The sequence below is a fragment of the Pan paniscus genome, chromosome 5 (genome assembly GCF_029289425.2).
Source record: "Pan paniscus chromosome 5, NHGRI_mPanPan1-v2.0_pri, whole genome shotgun sequence".
Lineage (NCBI taxonomy): Eukaryota > Metazoa > Chordata > Mammalia > Primates > Hominidae > Pan > Pan paniscus.
In genome coordinates, this window is record NC_073254.2 from 158,759,996 (window position 1) to 158,779,871 (window position 19,876).

Genomic DNA, 19,876 nt, shown 5'->3' on the forward strand with positions numbered 1-19,876 from the left:
CACTAAAAACACATACACACAAATTAGCCGGATGTGGTGGCGGGCTCCTGTAATCCCAACTATCAGGGAGGCTGAGACACAAGAATTGCTTGAACCCAGGAGGCAGAGAGGTTGCAGTGAGCCGAAATTGTGCCACTGCACTCTAGCCTAGGCGACAGAGCAAGACTCTGTCTCAAAAAAAAAAAAAAGAGAGAGATGCCTAGCACAATAGCTGACACCAGTAATGCTCAGTAAACATTAATTTCATCACCCTTTAAAAACAGCTTTATTGAAACAATAATTCATGTCATAAAATGTACCCCTTTATACAATTCAGTGATTGTTAGTAGATTCATAGAGTTATATACCCATCACCGTGATCTATCTAATTCTAGAACATTTTCATCACACTAAAAAGAATCCCATTAACAGTCACTCCTTGTCCCCTAATCCCCTCAGCCTTTGGCAGCCACTAACCTCCTTTCCAGCTCTCTGGATTTTCTATTCTAGACATTTTATATAAATGGAATCATACAATACGTGGCCTTTTGTGACTGGTTTCGTTTACTTAGCATGATGTTTTCAAGGATTGAAGCTTCATCCATGTTATTGCATGTACTTCATTTCTTGTTTTGGCTGATCATATGCCATGGTATGGATAGAACACATTTTGCCTATTTATAACTCAGTTACCTTTGTGTTGCTGAAGATGCTCATGCTTCTGTCTCCTTGTTTCCAGGCCACAGAAATAAGCACCTAATTGGGGGAGGGGAGGAGAGGGACTTACTGAATATATTTCAAATCTTGATTTTAATAATTTTTGGCTTTCAGAATTCAAAGTATTTTGATCAGTAAATTGGTCTTTTTAATACCCCTTTTAAAAATTACAGCATCACGGAGGAAACTTCATTTGGGTTGTGAGAATAGGGATTTAAGGGGAAAAAGTAGTACTCTAGGGTCTGACAGGGCGAAAGGACGCTTTGTCATGTGACATGTTTTTCTTGGATTGGTCCTGAGATAGAGTAAAGCAAAAAGCTGGTTCCTGCGGGTTGTGACAGAGCAGTGGATTGACCTTGTTTATTCACTTGGTTCATTCGCCCTTTGTGTCACAGGGCCCTAAATGGGTCCCAGGTAGCGAAATATTAGCTTATCTAATTTGTATCCTTTCACACTCCTTAAACACATGTTCAAGGAAACAGGAAAAAATGCAGTGCCTGGATTAGAATAAAATTTAAGGCCTGGTTTGGTGACAGGCACCAGTACTTTTAGCTACTCTGGAGGCTGAGGCGGGAGGATTGCTTGAGCCCAGGAGTTCTAGGCTATAGTGTACGATGATGATTTTACTGGCATACAGATGAAAAAGATATTTGAAATAAAAATAAAAATATAGTGCACAATGACCAGGCCTGTGAATAGCCACTGCACTCCAGCCTAGGCAGCATAGCAAGATCACATTTCTCATAAGAAACTTTACTAGAATGAAACTTATGGTTTATTACATAGATGTTGCTTATTCATTGTAGGAAAAATTGAATTACAGATGATTTTTAAAACTACCAGAGCAAACCATTTAACCTATTTGTGTACATACTCCCAGATTTCTTAAACATGTTGCAAAAAAAAAAATAGATCGTACCATTCTGCCGGTTTTCTAAGCTGCTTTTTGTAAGTAACGTATTGTGAGCATCTTTTCGTGGCCATAACTATTACATACAAAAGAAAAAAACAGGCTTCACAATAAATACTTAAAAGACATTTTGACCTGAAACTAATGAGGAAGGGTTTTTTGGTTTTGTTTTTGCGATTTTGTTTTTGTACCTCCTGTATAATGCTGAAATTGGTAATTCTGCAGTAAATATTAACATTTTCTGAGGATCTGCTGAAGATGAATGTGACAAAAAAATAAGAAACTCCACTTTCCTCATCACACAGCCTTAATTAACATCGCTGGCTTTGTTTGAGATCAAGCAAACGTTGGCTTCAGTGTCCAAGTCTCTTCTTGGGGTCCCACGGCCTTCGGTCTGGCACTTCTGCTGGGCACCTCGCAGGGCTTCCGAGACGTGCCGCGACCCACGGGACCTCACGGAAGCTTTCTCCCACCGCAAGCTCCCTGGAGGCAGGGAAAGGAGCCAGGACCCGAGCCTAGCTGGCCTCGAGAGAAGGGCGGTGGCTCGCACGGCGCGGGCGGCTTTGCTCACTGCAGCTGGGGAGAAGCAGGTTGGCCGTCGGGGCGCGGCGGCGGGAGGGGCTGCGGGCCTGTGGGGCGGGGTGGTGGCTCCGTGTTGTTGGATCCCTATGGAGATGACCCTGTCCCTGCCCCACCCCTCTCCGGAGCTGCGGCCCGAGTTGGCGCACTCGATTTTCACTGCGCGGTTCCAAGAGGAGACAGCCGCCACTGTACCGGGCCTCATAGCCACTTCCTAGAGGTAAAGCCCGTGGCTTCTGAGCCGCTAGTCTTTTTCTTGGGGCCGCCCGGGGCACATCGCCTGCGCCGGCTTAGTTTCCCAGCGCAGCCGCCCAGGAAGACCCTAAGTAGCGCTGAGGGGCGCAGGGCCCTCCCTCCGCGACCCTGGAGTCCCTTAGCAGCTCTGGAATTAACCAAGATTCTCAAGAGGCTCTGGGGAGAAACAAAATCCACGCGTAGGGTAGGGTTTGCATCGGGCCGTGCCAAGTAAACTCTTACCTCCTCCAGAGAACTGATTTGGGATCGAAGTAAAGTTCTTGAACACTTTGGAAAACGCTGATTTTCATAGGTTCACACCAACTGCCTTCTTCCTTCTGACAGTTCTCTCCCTCTTTCCTCCTATGGGGTCCAAAAATGTAGGGAGTAGGGTGGGGGCTGGGTTGGGGGAATGAGGGAGGAATACAAAAAATCTACTGTGAATATAGGTCTTGGTTATAAGGATAGCTCTAAGAGTTAATATGCTAAGATTTGATGAACAGGACAAATAAAACAGTGGTACTTTAAAATATCCGTTTAAAAATACCGATGCTGTGCTTATTAATAAACTTTGCATATGTATCAGAACACAATATCCTGACATCATCGGTGTTAAAGTTCACTGAAACCCGTGCAATTGTATCCAAGCCTGTTAAAGTGTGTTCTGCAGGAACTGACATTTGTGCTCCACAGAAACCTCAAAAATCATGCTCTAAAAACACTGATTTCAGTGGGAGGAAGAAGGGTTAAGGACTTGGAAGTTTTATAGCAACAGTTGCATCTTGTTTGTTACAGCTTTAATTTTATAGCTTTAAACTTATAAATCAGTGAGCACATCCACCATTTGAAAATACCAGCACAAGTATGGTATTTTCTATCACCACCTGTACTATCAATAGCCCAGGATTCCTCAAAACACGCCATTATTTTCATTATCCATTGCTTAGTGTGTACTTAATAAAAATTATATACTGGCATGTAGTTTTACATACCCTAAATGTGGGACATTTAACTCAATTGGAATTGTCTTTCATTTCTGTTTTTTCACCAATCACACTTACTTTTCTTCTACTCCTGTTCTTTTGTGCAATCTTTAGAACCAGATACCTTTTTGGAGGCATATTTAAGGAAGTAAATTTTTGATAAATAAAGGAATCATTGCACAATTTGCATGTGTGAATTGCAGAAGTACGCGAATGTAGGTACATACCTCTGCCGAGGAGCAATGTTTTAATTTCTAAGCCACTCTGTCTACTGTAGTGGAGAAGGACCAGACTAACTTGCATTTCTCCAGCTGTATAGCAGATCACCTGTGGAAACACAGTTAGTTGACATCATTGCTCTTCTGTGTGATCCCAGTGAGGATTTAGCTCTCTATATGGGCTGGCAATTGTTCAGCCATTTCATCTTTTAATCTGGCTTTGGTTGTTCTAAGAGGAAAAAAAAACAAAAAACTTTTTTCTCTTTACTCTCACCCACTCAGTACAGCCCTTCACCTCTTGTCACCAAAATGTATGGGAATTTCTTCCCACCGACAACCAATTCTCCAGTGGCCACCAACTCTACATCCTATAATTTAACCCAGTTCTGACACTGTGTACCTGGAGTTAGTGTCAGATCCCATACGTTCAGGGCTCAGTCCCAAAAGACTGCCCCCCACTTCAAATGCCAATCACAAGTCCCAGGTTGTGACTATATGTTGTTTATGATTAACCAACCAGTTACAAATCTGGATTCCCACAAGCCCCTCCTCCGGTTTGATTAATTTGCTAGAGTGACTCACGGAATTCAAGGAAACACTTTACTTATGTTTGCCCATTTATTATAAAGGATATTACAAAGGACAGATGAATAGCCAGATAGAAGAGAGGCCCAGAGAAAGGTATGTGGGCAAGGGTGCGGAACTTCCATGCCTTCTCAGCCCCTCCACATGTTCAGCTATCCCAAAGATCCCTGAATCTTGTCCTTTGGGATTTTAATGGAGGATTCATTCATAGGCACAATTGATGACATCATTGGCCATTGGTGATCACTCAACTTGAGCCCTTCTCTCCTCCCCAGAGGTCAGAGGATGGAGCTGAAAGTTCCAGCTGCATAATCACATGGTTGGTTTCCCTGGTAACCAGCCCCCATCCTGAAGCTATCTAGGGGTCCACCAAGATTCACTTCATCTGAACAAAAGATGCTCCTATCACCCAGGAAATTCCAAGGGATTTCGGAGCTCTGTGTCAGGAACTGGGGTCAAAAACCAAATATTAGAACAAAAGATTCTCCTAGCATCCCTATCTACAAGAGTTTTAGGAGCTGTATGTCAGGAACCAGGGACAAAGATCAAATATATATATTTCTTATTATTCTACCATATCACAGGTTGTCACACAACAGGCCCCATCCTTCTTTTGACTAAGCATGGAAGTGCCAATGTCAATTTCCGAGTTCCTCATCAATATACCAGTTGTAAAGGATAGTCAGCCACGACATAGAAGTGTATTTCCAAATACATCCGTAGCAGTTGTTAAAGCAAACTAAATATGGCCTAAGATGGACTCTGTACTTTTATATTTGAATCCTTGTGGGTGAATTGCAACCTAATTTAATAGGTAGACAAGAATGAAAACCTAACTTAGGAGTATGTGCCTGTAATAATCGCTGAGTCTTGGCCAATCCCAGGAGCCGTACTTCAACCACTCATACACTGCTGAGTGTTCAAACTGTGTTCAAATAAGGCAAATGCTGAGCTGTAACCAATCCAGCTGTTTCTGTACCTAATTTCTGATTTCTGTACATCACTTCATTTTTTTGTGTATAAATTTGTTCTGACCACAAGGCACTCCGGGAGTCTCTCTGAATCTGCTGTGATTCTGGGAGCTGCCTGATTCACGAATCGTCCATTGCTCAATTAAACTCCTTTAAATTTAATTCGGCTGAAGTTTTTCTTTTAATATCCTTTTATATCCAATTCAAATTAAACTTACCCTTCAGGAAAAATCTAGTATAATTTTGAAACTTGATAGCCAATTACTACCTGTGTAACCTTGGATGATTTTCTGATTTTTTTTTTTTTTTTTTTTTTTTTTTTTTTTTTTTGAGATGGAGTCTCTCTCTGTCACCCAGGCTGGAATGCAGTGGCACGATCTCGGTTCACTGCAAGCTCCGCCTCCCGGGTTCACGCCATTCTCCTGCCTCAGCCTCCGGAGTAGCTGGGACTACAGGCTCCCGCCACCATGCCCGGCTAATTTTTTTTGCATTTTTAGTAGAGACGGGGTTTCACTGTGTTAGCCAGGATGGTCTCGATCTCCTGACCTCATGATCCGCCCGCCTTGGCCTCCCAAAGTGCTGGGATTGCAGGCGTGAGCCACCGCGCCCGGCCTCTTTTCTTTTTTTTTGAGTCAGGGTCTCACTGTATCGCCCAGGCTGGAGAGCAGTGGCACAATCTTGGACTTTGGTTCACTGTAACCTCCGCCTCCTGGGCTCAAGGAGTCCTCCCATTCCAGCCTCCCAACTAGCTAGGACTACAGGTGAATGCCGCCACACCTGGCTAATTTTTGTAGAGATGGGGCTTTGCCATATTGGCCAGGCTGATCTGGAACTCCTGAGCTGAAACAATCCACCCACTTTGGCCTCCCAAAATGCCTGGATTACAAGTGTGAGCCACTGCATGACGACTGGATGATTTTCTCTGCCATGTTCTTCTCTTGTATAATCTAACTCCTAGGGTGAATCTGAAGATTCAATGAGCCAGTGTATGGGGGAAGAGATTTTCTAGTGCCATGTCAGTCAGTGTAGACAAACAAAAATTAAGATGTTAAATACAACATTTATTACACGCCCCCCTCCCCATTTTGATCTTGTTACTTAGCATGTTTGTTGGATCCAGTTGCAAATGAGGAGAGACACAGATTGGGGTCTTCTATTTTATTCCTTTCTTGCAACAGACTTTAGAAGCATTTAGGCCCCTGCTTTTCAGAGCGAGATAACAAAGGGGCCTCCAGTTTGCATCACCCACGCTGGAGTTTCAATTGAAAGTAAAAAGCTGGGCTGTGAGACGGCAGCCACAATGTTTTTTCCAGTAGAGACATGCACTTTGTAGAAGAACAAGATCATTCTTAAATGATCAAGGAAAAACTTCATGGCACAGTATTTTAGCTTCTGTAGAAAAGACACACAGAAAGGATGGAAAATGGTTGAGAGTTTGGTTTTATACACTAAGGTTTTGAGCCTCTCTTGGTATATAGAAGATACTGGTGACTGCTGTATTGTAACCAGAATGCACAATAAGTATTCTTGCCCCAGAACGAATTCTTATCTCAAATGAATCCCTTAAAATGCTTCCATTTTTTCTAATTTGCTGATGTCATGAAAGAATAATCTGTCAAATCTACATTTAATTCAATTCTAAGCTTATTTTACCATATGACTCATTTAACATAATGATGGAAATTGCTAGTAAGAAGATCACAGAGTTGATAAATTGTCACAGTTGTGACACAGTTGTCAAATCCTAATAGTGAAGCAATTTGTTTTTTTCTTACTAATAACTTGCTTTTTTAGCCCCTGAATTTGGAAAATTGGCAGATGCATGTCTCTGTTTGTGCTGCTATAATAAAATACCTGAGACTGGGTAATTTATAAAGAATACAAATGTATTTCTCACAGTTCTGGAGGTTGGTAAATCCAAGGTCAAGGTGCTGACAGGTCTGGTTGGTTGGTGAGGGCTGCTCTCTGCTTCCAAGACGATGCCTTGTTGTTGCATTCTCCGCAGGGGAGGAATGCTCTGCCTTCACATGGCAGAAGGTGGAAGGGCAAGTGAGGTGAATGCTGTGTGAAGCCTTGTAAGGGTCTGAATTCCAGTTCACAAGGGAAGGAGCCCTCAATGACCTATCTCTTAAAGGCCCAACCTCTTACTATCATTACGTTGGCCATTAAGGTTCAAAACCTGATATTTGGAGGTGACACATTCAAACCATAGCAATTATGGTTTAAACTGCAATTATACAACTATTATCCATTTACTCATTCAGCAAATACTTGCCAAATACCTATCCTATGGCAGACACTATTGTGGGAGGAAGCTTCTAAAATGGCTCCCAATGACCTCAGCTTCCTGGTCTATATGCCTTATGTGAATCCACTCCCCTTAGATGTGGGTAGACGCCTATAATGCAGGAGTTGACAAACTTTTTCAGTAAAGGCCCAGATAATAAATATTTTTTGCTTTCTGAGCCATATGGTCTTCCTCCCAATTACTTAATTTTGTTGTAGCCAAAAAATCAACCACAGAGGCCAGGTGCGGTGGCCCACACCTGTAATCCCAGCACTTTGGGAGGCTGAAGTGGGCAGATTGCCTGAGGTCAGGAGTCCGAGACCAGTCTGGCCAACATGGTGAAACCCCGTCTCTACTGCAAATACAAAAAACATTAGCCAGGCATGGTGGCATGCACCTGTAATCCCAGCTACTCGGGAGGCTGAGGCAGGGGAATTGCTTGAACCAGGGAGGTGGAAGTTGCAGTGAGCCAAGATCATGCCACTGCACTCCAGTCTGGGTGACAGAGCGAGACTCTGTCTCAAAAAAGAAAAAAAAAATCCTCCAGTAAGTAGATGAAGAAAAATACTGAGTAAATATGGAAACAATAGGAAAACAGGAGACTCATAAATGAAATTTATTAAAGAAAAGCAACCACAGATAATACATAAATGAGATTGTCTGTATCCCAATTACTTTATAAAATCTGATGGTGGGCCAGATGTGGCCTGCTGACTGTGTTTGCTAAACCCCGGTTCTGATGAATCAAAAAATGATGGTGTGTCACTTGTCACTTCTGAGGTTACACCACGCAAGGGCTCCGGCTTCCATCTTGCCTGCCCACTCTTGCTCTCTTGCTCACTCACTTTGGTGGAAGTTTGAGTTGCCATTTTGTGAGCTAAACTATAGAGAGGCCCACATGGGAGGGGAGTCTGTGGCCAACAACCAGCGAAGAACTGAGTCTCTCATTCCAACAGTTTAGGAGGAACTGTATCCCTCCAACAATCAGTTATGTGAGCTTGGAAGTTAATTCTTCCCCAGTCCAGCTGTGGCATCCTCAGCTGACACTTGAATGGTGAGAGACCCTAAGCTGGGGGACCCAGCTAATCTATGTCTACACTTGTCACTCATAGAAACTGTGAGATAATAAGTGTTTGTTATTTTAAGCCACTGAGTTTTGGGACAATTTGTTACACAGCATTAAATAAACAGTATGATAACCCCATTAGATAATCAATACACACTATGATAGTCTCCATATAACAATGAACAAGGGAAAATGCCGGATATTATTTTCCCCTTTTGAAGATTCATTGTGAACATTAAGCATATTAAAACATCCAAAACATCCTACAAAAAAGAAATAAGTTTAATATCTCAATCATTTAATCACAGATCCTGTTTTCTGGGGAAATACTCAATATCTTATGGAACTACTATTTGGAGGAATGTAAAAAGCTAGAATATGAAAAGAAATTATTCCATTAAAGAAGTGGTAATTGCCAGGCTGCCATTTCTCCCTGGGTTGAATAGTCAATGAAATTAATATCTTCACATAATCAAAATAATATGAGGCAGGCAGTGCACAGTGGCTCATGCCTGTAATCCCAGCACTTTGGGAGGCCGAGGTGGGCGGATCACTTGAGGCCAGGAGTTCGAGACAGCCTGGCCAACATGGTGAAACCCCATCTCTACTGAAAATACAAAAATTAGCCAGGCATGGTGGTGTGCACCTGTAATCCCAGCTACTCAGGAAGCTGAGGCAGGAAAATCGCTTGAACTCAGAAGGCAGACATTGCAGTGAGCCGAGATTGCACCACTTGCACTCCAACCTGGGCGACACAGAGAGAGACTGTCTTAAAAAATAATAATAATAATAATGATAATAACCCTGAGCCAGGAGCAGTTGGTTATGCCTGTGGCCCCAGCTACTCGGGAGGCTGAGGCCAGAGAATCACTTGAGGCAGAAGTTTGAGGCTGCAGTAACCATGATTGTGCCAAAGCACTCCAGTCTGAACAACACAGTGAAATCCCAACTCTAAAAAAACAAAAGGAAAGAGAAAAAGAAAATAATCCTGTTCAAATATGTACATATATGCATGTACACACACACACACACACACACACACACAATATACTATATTATGCTCACATATTTAAGCCCACCAGCAGAGACAGCGACTATTCTTTCTGTAATGTTCAGCTCATTATATAACTCAGTAATCCCTTAACACAGAATATAATAACAATTTTGAGAACTTGCTAAATAAAAATCCCATATGTTGGCTCTTGGATTTCACATAACAACAGCTGGGCATCTTAAGAAACTAAGAATTTGTTTTCATTTAGTGTTGATTCAGAAGGAGGTATTTAATTTCCCACATTGCCAAGAGGTTTTCATCTGAACAACACATTATTATAATATAGTTTGCCAAGACACATTACTGTCTGGCTTTACACATGAGGAAACTGAGGCCCAAATACTAAATCACTTGTAAAGCCTCAATTTTGGGGAGTCAAAGCAGAGATCCAAATCTGGTGCTCACTATGCCATGCTGCTCATCTGTAACATTTCTAAAATTGTTCCTAATATGATACATGCCTTTCTAATATATTCATTGAAAAAATGTGCTTCTTCTCTTGAAGTGTAATAAGAGCAGAGGCACTGCAAATGTCTGTCTTATTCTAGAATTATTCTGACTCTTTAATAAAGTTTCTTCAGCTACACCAAGCCACATTGTACTCACTCTTCTTGGAATTTATAGCAACAGAGGGTTGCTTAGAAACTTAGATGTTTGTGATGCTTGAATCCCAGCTAGAAAATCACTGACAAGTGGTTGTCCACCTTGAGTTTTACCAACTCCAGTAATGGACATAATCTCTGGAGACAGCGAGAGCTGTGGAGTGATTTTTTTCCCACTTAGATTGAGCCAAAATCTTCCTCTCTGACATCATCCACTGTTCCTAATTTTGTCTTCTGGGGATTCACAGACCATGCGTAATTGATTTTATACACATGAAAAAATTTTAGATAGTTGATGTGTGTGTATATAGTGTGAGAAAGGGGTCCAATTTCTTTTCTTTTATAAAACAGATAATCCGTTTTCTATAAATGAAACAATCCACCCTTCCCTTTCTGATTTGTCATCTAACAAGTGCCCCTGTATATCTGGGTCTATTTTGGAGTTTCTCTTCTGTTCCACAGGTTTTGTTGTCTGTCCCCAAACTAATACCTTTATTATCTTATTACTACAGCTTTATAGTACGTCTTGGTATCTAGAAACACAGCTCCCTTCCTTGTTTATCAAGACTCCTGGTTTTGGCCCTTTAAAGTTCCATAAATATTTTAGAATCAGCTTTGAAGTTTTACACACACACACACACACACACACACACACACAATATTTCTTGGAATTTGTTACTGAGATTGCATTGAATCTGTAGATCAAGTGGAGGGAGTTAATCTCTTCACTCTACTGAGTCCCCTAATCCATGAATAAGACATATCTCTCCATTTATTTAGGACTTTAAAAGTATTTTTCAATAAAGTTTTATAATTTTCTTCATAAAGTTGGCACTCTTAATTTTTTCCAGGTACTTAGTAGTACTTGATGTTATTGTAAATATCATTTTATAAACTTCTTGATTGAAATACAGGACATAGAAAAACATGCAGATCATGAGTGTAACGTTCAATGAATCACAGCATGCAGGGAAGTCTAGGGCTCCCTCTCTACGTCAGCACCAGCATGCAGAATAACCACTTGTTTCCCCCTCCCAATCATTACCCTCTCTTTCCTCCCCAAAGGTAAACCTTATCTTGACGTCTAACACTACAGGGTAGAACTTTGGTAAATGAACCCGTGCCACATGTATTATTTTATTCGCAGCTTCCTCTGTGTAATGTATTGTGTGATTCATCCTTACTGTTTTGTGTAGCAGCAGGCTGTTCATTTCATTGACGTATAGTATTCTATTGCGTGAATGCATGACAGTAGATTTATCCACTGGACTATTGGTGGATGCTTGGGTTGTCTCCAGTTTGGAGCTATCCAGTGCAGCTGTGCATCTTCTTGGTGATACATTTTAGTCCACATGTATATTTTTTCCAGTTGGGTCAAGTTTGGCATTATTCTAGAAATAATGCCAAATAGTTTTTCAAAGTACATATACCAATTTCCACTTTCACCAGCTGTGTGAGAGCTCTGGATGCTCACCAACACATGGCTTTGTCAGTCTGTTCTGGATAACAAACCATTCCAAAGTTTAGTAGCTTGAAATAGGAAACGTGTTATTTTTCACAATTCTATGGGTTGGCTGGCCTCAGCTGGGCAGTTCTTCTCTTTGTGTGTGGGGGGCTGGGGTGATTCATGTGGTTGCACACGGGAGCTTAGTTGCAACTGAAATATCCAAGATGACTTCATTTGCACATCTGGTGCTTTGACGGGTGTGGCTGAAACAGCTGGGGGCTGGCTCAAGCTCTCTCCATATGGTCTCTTGTCATCCGGTATCCCAGCCCAGGCTTATTTACATGGCAGCTGGATTCCAAGAGTTCAAAAACAGAAGGTATAAGTCTTCTTAAGGTCCATGCCCAGAAGTCACACATCATCACTTCCACAACATCATTGGTTAAAACAAGACAGTGGTAGTGCAGATTGATTCAAGGAGAGGGAGAAGAATAGACTCCACCTCTTGATGGAGAACTGGTATGTGGGTACAGGGATGGGAGCAATTGTTCCTGGCCATGTGCACAGACAATATACTGTGTCCCTCCCTCTGACCACAATTCATAGTTGCAGCACACAGAATACCTTTATTTCATACCAAGACACCACCAAAGGGTCTTCCAATTATGGTATGAGGCTTGAAGCCCAGTCTCTTGTGATCTCCGTCAGGTCCAGTTGCAAATGAGGCTCCTTGTTCATAACTCCTCTCAATCTGGAGACCTGTGAGCTCAAAAGACACGTTATCTGTTTCCCCAGACACCCAGCTGAAAATGGTAGCTCAGAGACTTTTTATTTCAAAATTTCTTGGTCCTTCTTACTTCAAGCTGGCCATGCTTTCATGAGAACAAGCCTCTTGACAATTTTGTGGGCTTTGTATGTATGTAATTGTAATTTATTCTATTAGACAAAAGCTATATCCACAAGTCTCTTTGAGACAGGTCCTTCCCTGCTTTGGGCTATGGATTGGGGTGCTATGGGACAAGGACTTTAAGATTCTTTGAAACTTTTTTACAGTTGACCCTTGACCAATGTGGGAGTTAGGGGCACAGATCCCCTGTGCAGCTGAAAATTCACGCTTTTTTTTTTTTTTTTTTTTTTTTTGAGATGGAGTCACGCTCTGTCCCCCAGGCTGTAGTGCAGGGGTGAAATCTCAACTCACTGCCACCTCCACCTCCCAGGTTCAAGCAATTCTCCTGTCTCAGTCTCTCAAGTAGCTAGGATTACAGGTGCCCACCACCACGCCCAGCTAATTTTTATATTTTTAGTAGAGACGGGGTTTTGCCATGTTGGCCAAGCTGGTCTCAAACTCCTGACCTCAGGTGATCCACCCACCTCGGCCTCCCAAAGTGCTGGGATTACAGTCGTGAGCCACCACACCTGGCCACGCATAGCTTTTGACCTCCCCAAAACTTAACTACTGATAGCCTATTGTTGACTGGAAGCCTTAATGATAACACAGCCGATTAACATTTAATGTATGTTATGTGTATTATATACTGTATTCTCTGAAGAAAGTAAACTAGAGAAAAAAATGTTATTAAGAAAATCATAAGGAAGAGAAAATATATTCACTGTTCATTAAGTGGAAGTGGATCATGACAAAGGTCTTTATCCTCAACATCTTCATGTTGAGTAGGCTGAGGAGGAAGAGAAAGAGGAAGGGTTGGTTTTGCTGTCCCAGGGGTAATTTTTTTTTTTTTAACTCCACTAATGGTTGTATTTTTTTGTAGAGACAGGGTTTTGCCATGTTGCCCAAGCTTGTCTCAAACTCCTGAGCTCAAGCAATTCACCTGTCTGAGCTTCCCAAAGTGCTAGGATTACAGGCATGAGCCACTGCACCCAGCCTAGATATTCTTTATTACTAAAATTTGCCCCAAAACTAAACAGATCTTTTAGGTTAATTCATATCTCTCACCTTGTACAGCTAAAGGAGCCAATCAGCACTTTCTACATCCTACTCAGAATTTCTTTAGCCAGGTCTATAGATTCATTGACACATTTTCTATCCTCCACATTAGTGCAGGTAACAGTGTTACTAACTTTCCACTGCTACATAATGCCGGTCATCTTCTCACTAGCCTTTCTCTAGACTCCACTACACCGTCTCCTCCACACCCTTTTAATTTCCACTTGCTTCCCAGTCCCAAAGCCAGTATCATAGGTTTTCAATTAAATTATGGCAATAATCTACTTCCAGATACCAATCTTTTTTTGTTATTGCTGGATAACAAACCATCCCAAAATTTAATGGCTTTAAACAATAATCATTTATTATTTCTCATGGTTCTGAGGGTGAGCTGGGTCCAGCTGGGCAGTTGTTCTACCCCATGTGTTACTGACTGGAGCCATCCTATCCCACTGCTCTGCAGTGCCACCCTTGTCATAGGTAGAGTGTCCATATGTATGTGAGTCTGTTTCTGAATAATTGCTGTGTTCCACTGGTTTATTTGTTTATTCATGTGCCAATACCTCATGCTGTTATTTACACTAGCTTTATAATAAGTAAGTCCTGATATCAAGTAGAGTAAGTCCAACCACTTTGTTCTTTTTAAAGTTGTCTTTGCTAGTCTTGACCCTTTGCATTTTCATACACATTTTATAATCAGTTTGTCAAACACACACACAGCCATGCACACACACACACCCCCCATACTTGCTGGGTTTTCATGAGACTGTATTGAGTAATAGATTAGAAGAATCAATATCTTCACAGATGTATACTCTTCTTTAGGTCTTTAAAATTTTTATCTGGATAAAATTTTTAGTATTCTATGTGGAATACTTGTCCCACCTTGATTTATATTGGATTTTGTTTTTGTTTTGGTTTTTGTTTTGGAGACAGGATCTCATTTGGTTGCCCAGGCTGGAGTGCAGGGACAAGATAACAGCTTAGTGCAACTTCAACCTCCAGGACTCAAGTGATCCTCCTACCTCAGCCTCCAGAGTAGGTGGGACTACAGGCATGCACCACCATTCCTGGCTAATTTTCTTTAAAAAATTTTGTAGACACATGGTCTTGCTATGTTGCACGGGCTAGTCTCAAACTCTCAGACTCAAGTAATCCTCCTGCCTCTGCCCATATTGGATTTTTAAATGCTGTTATAAATGATATATTGTTGCTTATTAAATGTTATTAGTATACAGAAAAACAATTGATTTCTGTACGTAAGCCTAGTGTGCAGCAACCTTGCCAAGCTTGTGTATTAAATCTGTCAATTTATCTGTAGATTCTTTAATATTTTTCTACATACAATTATGTTAATAATACATAATGACAATTTAATTTTTTCCTTTTTCTTTTTTGAGACAGCGTCTCACCTTGTCACTCAGGCTGGAGTTCAGTGGCGCAATCTCGACTCGCTGCAACCTCCGCCTCCCCGATTCAAGCAATTCTCTTGCCTCAGCTTCCCGAGTAGCTGGGACTACAGGCATGCACCACCATGCCCAGCTACTTTTTCTATTTTTAGTACAGATGGAGTTTTGCTATGTTGGCCAGGCTGGTCTCAAACTCCTGGCCTCAAGCGATCCACCTGCCTTGGCCTCCCAAAGTGTTGGGATTACAGGCATGAGCCACCATGCCTGGCCTATTTTTTCCTTTTAAATTATTATACATTTTATTTTATTGGTTTATCACATTGGAAAGACCCTCCAGAACAATGTTAAACAAAGATAGTGGTAGTGAACAGAGAGAAAGTTTTATCATTTTACCATTAGTGTCATGTCGGCTATAGGTTACTGTATTTGCCCTTATTCAGATTAGGAAATTCCCTTCTAGTCCTGGTTTGCTGAGATCTTTTTGTCATGAAAGGGTATTGAGGTTTATCAAAAACACTTGTTGGGCCAACTGCGGGGCTCATACCTGTAATCCCAGCACTTTGGGAGGCCGAGGCACAGTGGTGCATGCCTGCGGTCCCAGCTGAGGCTGAGGTGGGAGGCTTGCATGAGTCTGGGAGGTTGAGGCTGCAATGAGCTAAGATCAAGCCACTGCACTCCAGCCTGGGCAACAGAGCAAGACCCTGTCTAAACAAACAACAAGAAAACTTTTTGTATATACTGAGATTATCATATAATTTTCTCTTTTTTTTTTTTGTTCATAATGAGAAGTACATTGATTTTGTAATGTCAAACAAAATTTACATAAATCCAACTTGCTGGTGATATATGATCTTTTTTATATATTACTGAGTTTGGTGTTCTCATATTTGGTAGGATTTATGCATCTATATTTATGGTAATATGCTTGTAATATTTCTTTCTTGTAAAGTCCTTGGGTTTTGGTGTTAAGATTATATAAAGGTTATACCAACTTTATAAAAGAACTTGGGAATCATTCTCACTTTTTCTATTCTCTGGAAGATTTTGTGTAAGTGTAGTGTTATTTCTTCCTTGAACGTTTAGTAGATACAGAAATCGGTTCCAGGAGTAGGATGTTGCCATAACAACAGCAACACATTCTATATTATGTGGCATTACCATCCAGTCTGACAGCATGAAATTGTTGTGGAAGACCTGAAAAGATGGCAATCCATGTGATGCAGTGGGAAAAGTTGTAAAACTATAGCCTGGAATAGATTAAAGGGCATATTATATACCTAATGAGCTCGTACTTTATGCAAAGAGGTAGAAAATGAATGTTATGTTATTAGAATAAGTTTATTACTACAGGCCATGTTTGCCAAAGTACTAGAAGAAATAGAGGAGCTCAGGAACTATTTGGCTGGTTTGTAAGCAGGAATATAAAATAATTCAGAGAGAGTCTCAAAACTCAGGGATTTGCACAGTTGGAAGGAATAACTGACTCACATCTTCAACTAGTAAAGAAAAAACTGAGAAAGACTTTGAGCAATAAATGATGCTGAAAACTATGCCTACTGGCAAGGACCAGTCAAAAGTATGGTTGTCACACCATTGTTAGGATCTCCGAATGGAACAAGGTGGTACCCAGCAAATACTTTGAGTTGGAAAAACATCTCAGGGAAGAAAGACGTAGGGTTTGGCTTTTTCTAAGGAAGGCTGATACGCTCAAAATATCTGCAGTTAACTTTACAGCGAGAGAAAAAAATGTCTCTAAACAATTGTGGCACATAGCACTGCTTAGAATCAAATATATAATTTGGGATATATTTTGAGAAGTTGACATTGTCAAGGGAATCCCTGGCATGGTCTAAAATAGAATGTGATTGTTGGAGACAAAATGATCACTGAGCCCCAGCCTTCTGAAACTGCATTTCAGGATCGCTATGAATCCTTTATATGTCATCGTTCTTTAAGAATGGGACTATCTATTGCAGTTATCCTTTCCTTGTTCTACCATGATATATATTATTTACAGAGGCAAGGACCAGATAACTTTTTAGTTCAAAGGTATTTGGATCAAAGGGAGCTATACCTGTATCTATAGAGAGACCCTTGTGAATCGTTCTTAGCTCATGAGCTCTGTGCTAAAAATATTGATGAGATGGAACTTTGGGGTTGTTTTCCTTAAAAATGTGTGAGTGAGTATTCTGCATACGGGAAAGGAAAGGAACTGACCCAAAGGGTAAACTATGATAGGTTGTATTACTATGCATGCTGTCATCTAATCCTCTCCCCTTGAGTGTGGCATGGACCTGGTGACTTGCTTTTAACCAGCAGTATATAGCGAAAGTGATGGGATGTCCCTTCTGAGGTTAGGCTACAAAGAGACTGTGGCTTCCCTCTGGTGTGCCCTCTCTTGCTTTCTCATTTGCTCACTGTGTTGGAAGCCTGCTGCCATGGGAACTGCCCTATGGAGAGAACCATGTAGCAAGGAAGGCAAGGGAGGCCTCCAGCCAACAGCTGGTGAGCACTGCAGTCTTCAGTCCAACAGAGCATGAGGAATGGAATCCTGCCAACAACCACATGAATGAGCTGCAGGGCCTTCAGTGAGACTGCAGTCCCTGCAAACACCTTGACTGTAGCCTTATAAGAGCCTTGACACAGAGATACTGGTTATGAACTGAAATGTATCCCCTTTCCCCATAAATTATATGTTGAAGCCTTCACCCCCATTATTATTGTATTTTCAGATAGTGCCTATAAGGAATAAAGGTTAAACAAGGTCATGGGGCTTTAATCTGAGAGGACTGGTGTCCTTATAAGAGACCAGGTGCAGCTCGCATCTGTAATCCCAGTGTTTAGGGAAGCTGAGATGGGAAGAACCCTTGAGCCCAAAAGTTTAAAGTTACAGCAAGCTATGATTTTTATTGTATTTATTTATTTTTTTGAGATGGACTCTTGCTGTCAGTGATGGATGTCAGTGATGGAGTGCAGTGGCGCGATCATGGCTCACTACAACCGCTGCCTCCCGGTTCAAGCGATTCTCCCGCCTCAGCCTCCCAAGTAGCTGGGATTAGCTGGGATTACAGGTGTGTGCCACTATGCCTGGCCAATTTTTGTATTTTTAGTAGAGACGGGGTTTCATCATGTTGGCCAGGCTGGTCTCAAACTCCTGGCCTCAAGTGATCCACCCACCTCAGCCTCCCAAAGTGCTGGGATTACAGGCGTGAACCACCGCACCCGGCTCAGTGAGCTATGATTGCACCACTGTACTCCAGGCTGAACAACAGAAGCAAGACACTGTCTCAAAAGAAGGAAAAGGAGAAGCAGAAAGAAGAAGAAGAAACACCAGAGATCTCTGTTTCTGCATGCACATGGAAGAAAGTCCACGTGAGGACACAGTGAGAAGACAGCTGCCTACAAGCCAGGAAGAGAAGCCTCCTCAAACCAATGCTACTGACATCTTAATCTTGGAATTATAGCCCCTAGAACTGTGAGAAAATAAATTTCTGTTGTGCAAGTCACCCAGTCTGTGGTAGTTTGTTATGGCAGCCCAGTTAGACTAAGACAGTACCCCCATAAACTCTGCCTGGATTCTTGAACCACAGAAGCTTTGAAATAAGTGTTTGTTGTTTTAAGTTGAAAAATGCTGGAGTAATTTGCTTTGCAGCAATAAATAATACATTAGCCTGTTTTGTTTTTCTTTATATTCTCTTTGACCTCTGTCCTGAAAAGATGGGCAGGTGGAATGTCACCTTCTAGTACTTCAAATTCTTACTGTCAGACAGATGCAGTGGCTCATGCCTGTAATCCCAGCACTTTGAGAGGCTGAGGCGGGCAGATCATTTGAGGTCTGTGAGTTCGAGACCAGCCTGGCCAACATGGTGAAACCGTGTCTCTATTAAAAATACAAAAATTAGCCAGGCATGGTGGTGTGCACCTGTAATCCCAGCTACTCCAGAGACTGAGGCAGGAGAATGGATTGAACCCGGGAGGCGGAGGTTGTAGTGAGCCAAGATCGCTCCACTGCACTCCAGCCTGGACAACAGAGCGAGACTCCATCTTAAAAAAACAAAATAACAAATTCTTATTTTCCAGGTAAAGAAAAAGTCAACCTCCTTGGCTGATGAATCATGTCAGTTTCTAAGTAGCATTTCCTGAAACCTTTTTAATCCTTCCCATTTTCCCAGCAAAGTAAAAAACAACTTTTGTTTAAATTCAGATTTGGGTGAAAGTAGGTAAGAATAGAATAATTGCAATGATTTGAAGTTAATGGGATTTTTGTGTATATTTGTATGGCTTATCATATACACAGATGAATTGTATATATACACATGTACACACATGAATTATAATTCTATCTATATGTTATATGTGAATTTCTATAATTACATAATTCCTATAAGGACATTAACATATTGGATATTTCTAGGTGATCTTAATTGCACACCTATTGAAATAAACCTGTAGTTTCTAGAAGTGGAAGAAAATTTGCTGAGACGTCAGCTGGGGAATCTTCCTGGAGAACTCCAGAAATGGAGAGCTTCCACACCAGATTTAGTGCCTGGACACCTTTTAGCAACAAGTCATTAAATAGACAGGTAAGTTACATACTTTAAAACAGAACAAGTTTAATTCGTAAGGTTAATTTTCCTGTGATATATTGGGTCTCATGTTGCCATATTTTTAAAGAAAAACTCTCTAAAGAATTTAGCTTTTCAGTTTAAACAAAAATAAACTTAGCTTTGTCCCAAAGACAGTCTCTTCTCACCCCAGTTCTCGTCTCCTACCTTAAGGGAGGCTCCAGATGGCCTCCCCTTCCACTCAGTACCTCCAGGAACAAAATAGAGACCTCTAGGACACACAGTTGCTGTAGACAGGGAAGGAGATGAGAAGGTGATTTTGGTGATG

The 19,876-nt window shown here is 41.5% G+C and overlaps 1 protein-coding gene across 2 annotated transcripts in view; it reads left to right on the forward strand.

Annotated features, from left to right (window-relative positions):
• The first annotated feature begins 2,245 nt into the window (after nt 1-2,245).
• Nucleotides 2,246-19,876, forward strand: part of ECT2L (epithelial cell transforming 2 like) — a 105,980-nt gene continuing 88,349 nt past the window's right edge. Inside the window, exons 1-2 of one of the 2 annotated variants that reach the window (XM_003827709.6) lie at nt 2,246-2,405; nt 19,398-19,566. In XM_003827709.6, coding sequence (XP_003827757.4) covers nt 19,501-19,566 — 66 coding nt within the window. In that variant the 5' untranslated portion in view covers nt 2,246-2,405; nt 19,398-19,500. Of the gene's footprint in view, nt 2,406-14,460; nt 16,289-19,397; nt 19,567-19,876 lie in introns of those variants that run through there. The other variant, XM_055114159.2, reaches the window with a different exon arrangement.